Raw genomic sequence first — 3,098 nt, 5'->3', positions numbered from 1 at the left:
TTTTTTTATAAATCCGCGTTGTTCAATGCCAGATGCCCTATTCAGTTACTCGCTAGATTCACAACATTCAATTTGTTTCGTCTTATCAGAAATCCATCTTTTGATAATTTGTTTTACCATCGCCTTATTCTTGACCACTGTCCCCCTTGGCACGAGTGTTTTCTGAAGCCAACAGCCGCTTCTCTGATGGTGGCGCCCCCTACAAGCGCGGGCAAAGAAGAAGTGCTCGCCCGTAAGTTGGCGGGGAAGCGAACAGTGGGTGGCAACGCCATCGCGGAGGTCGTCGCGGGGGAGCCTCGGCGCGGAAGGTATGGGCCCGCGGCTGGGCATCGGCCGGCAGCCTTCCGCCGAGGCCATCCACCATGCAACCGGCCCGCGACGGCCCCGCACTGTCTAAGCTGGGCCGGGCGTCCATGCTCTCTCAGCTGCACCGCAAGCTCACCTTCGCCTCGGCTGGGTCCGGCTCGATGGGTAGCTCTCTCCCGCCGGGTCTCGTCAATCGCGGCCAGAACCTGTGCTTCGCCATCTCCTCGCTCCAATGCCTGTTCCGCACGCCCGAGATGGATGGCCTCATGCAGGAGTGGGTGCAGAACAGCAACCTCGTCATGGGCTCCAACGAGGAGGCCTTCCTGTGGAGCTACCTGAACCTGCACGTCGAATGCGTCGCCAGGAACCTGCAGCCCGCGACGCAGGACAACTTCGTGCGGCTCTGCCGCCACTTCATGCCACAGCTCATGTCCACTTCGTCCAGCACGCAGGAGCAGCAGGATGCGGCCGAGTTTGTGATGACGCTGCTCAACGTCCTCCACAAGATACTCAACAGCCGCCGGCAACGCAATAAACCGGGTCAGCAGGCCAACAGCAGTGGATCGGGAGAGTTCAACGCTGAGTTCTTCCAGGTCTCCATCTCGACCATGAACAAGCGCATCCTGGACCGGATCCTGCTGGTGGCCTACAAGGGCTGGCAAAGCTACGAGCGCGGCAACGACTCGCCCATAGTGCACCTGTTCACGGGTCAGACGTCGGACATACACCAGTGCACCGCCTGCCTCAAGACGAGCATCCGAACTCAGGAGTACAACGTGCTTCCCATCACCATCGACCAGCGCGGCAGAGCCGGTAGCGAGGGAAAGGATGTAGTGCGCCTGTACGACCTGCTCGTGTCCTTCACCGAGGCCAAGCGAATGGACAGCCGCGACACCAGCAGCGAGAACGAGTTGCAGCCGGGACCCATCTGCAACATGGCCGCACACACGAGTTGGCTGCACCGCACCATGATCTCCCAGACGCCCTCCGCGGTGGTGCTCCAGCTGCTCCGCTTCCAGTACGACAGCGCCACGGGCCAGACACACAAGATTCGGGACCCTATCCAGATACCCAGCATCAACATGTGCCTGCCCAACGGTTCGGGCACGTGGCCACAGTACAGGCTGTATGGCATCGTGGCCCACATAGGGACGCGCTCGACGCAGGACGGTCACTACATCGCTTACGCGGCCGAGAACCACCTGCGTGGCGAGAAGTGGTACAAGTTCGACGACGAGTTGGTGAGCCTGGTGGACGACATGGAGGAAGAACTGACCAAGCCTTTCCTCTTGGAAAACGCTTACCTCCTTTTCTACAAAAAGACGTGACAGGTAGTCAGTCGCATGACGGGAATCCCTGCACCAAATTTCTGATTACAGAGTCCTCGGTAAAAGTAGCTTGTCTGGAAAGTGAACGTGTGTCGAGCGACCTGTTCAGTGTACAGCATTGATGCCGGACACTGACAAAGAGTACCTCAGTCGGTTCACTTACCTTTTAAAGAGTGCAAATGTACCGGCTCACAATGCGCTCTATTGCTGACAACACTGCTTTAGCCTCCACCGTTGTTTGCTTTGGTTGGCAACTTTAGCGAGACCGGCGCAGCTCACAAATTTTACGGGAAAGCTTGCTTGTAAGATCAAAACGTAAGTGATGCACGCGATTACTCACGGTGCGCTGTTCGCTTTCTGCCGCCACGTTTCATTCTACAAAATTATGAAGAAAGAATTCTTTTATTCGTCTCGTCTGTTTACTGTAGCATTTATTATGAGTATCGCTGTGATGTGGTTTAAACGACGTAGTATATTGAAAAACTAGTGTGTATGGTTGAAGTCAATGAGCAAGCAACAACACCATTGCAAGCGGTGCTGTGTGATATGGTACATAGTCATAACTACAGTCTCCGTATATGGCTTATTCATACATTAATTGTACTTCTTTCACTATAGCCAACGTACCTCCTCCCCTTCACCCCACCCCACATTCTAACTGCAAGCACTGCGTTTGCACGCACTCAACTGCTTGCAATGGAAGGAAACCAGAATGTGATGTTTCATCAAACTGCAAAGAAATTTTACGGGCTGAACAAAGTATCGGCAGTTTACGTGTGCTGTCGAGGTTGTCAACGTTACAGCGTGAAAGCCCGTTCCGTTCATAAAATCAATGAAACATAAGAGAGGCCTTGCAAAGGGTGAAAAAGTGTTCAATGCCAGTTATGGATGCATGTACGTATAAGTCTGCAATGGGGTGAATGCAGATTTAGTTGGAGAAAGCACTCTTTAGTAGTGGTTGTATATTTTTTTACACACGCTATGTCGATGGTGACGTCCCCTTTAGACCTCGCTGTCTATGGTTTCGAGTTTCCTTTTTAATTCAAAATCAGGGTTTGCACTTCAGAGCTCAGGAATGAAGCCTAATGCTGGCCTTAGCTCGTCTGAATACATACAAACAGCATAATTTTTTATAGGCATGCACTGCAGATATCATATATAGCCTGTACCGTACGATGCCTACATGGCTCCACGGGTAGAGGAGGGGGCTAAGCTAGGAAGAACAGGAAGATAAAGAGAAAGAAAGAGTAGTGGACGACGAAGAAGCAGCAGATAGCCGCGGCATAAACTCTATGGCGGCATATAATAAATGGCTACGAAATTCAGTCCACTTCCTACCTGTACGCAATACCTGTACCTTATCTGTTTTTCTGTCCTTTAATTTATTTTCCTCTCTTTGCCACGAATACATCCGGCTGAATAGCCTTTGTATGCCTCAAGATTCTAGGTGGATCCCCCTGTGTA

The 3,098-nt window shown here is 52.2% G+C and overlaps 1 protein-coding gene across 1 annotated transcript; it reads left to right on the top strand.

The window, feature by feature from the left end:
- The first annotated feature begins 362 nt into the window (after positions 1 to 362).
- LOC149358773 (ubiquitin carboxyl-terminal hydrolase Usp2-like) lies at positions 363 to 1,634 on the top strand. The gene has a single exon (XM_089568902.1). The coding sequence runs from the start codon at positions 363 to 365 to the stop codon at positions 1,632 to 1,634; it is 1,272 nt and encodes a 423-aa protein (XP_089425028.1).
- The last annotated feature ends 1,464 nt before the right edge of the window (positions 1,635 to 3,098 follow it).

This window comes from Amblyomma mixtum, chromosome 2, assembly GCF_055824585.1.
Source record: "Amblyomma mixtum isolate Tamu chromosome 2, ASM5582458v1, whole genome shotgun sequence".
NCBI classification, from domain to species: domain Eukaryota; kingdom Metazoa; phylum Arthropoda; class Arachnida; order Ixodida; family Ixodidae; genus Amblyomma; species Amblyomma mixtum.
Note: the sequence above shows the minus strand (reverse complement) of the source record. Positions and strands in the feature narration are given on the sequence as shown.

Bases quoted from the DNA above. Each gene is read 5' to 3' on its own strand.
- LOC149358773 (XM_089568902.1), top strand. From the start codon at position 363: ATGCAACCGGCCCGCGACGGCCCCGCACTGTCTAAGCTGGGCCGGGCG.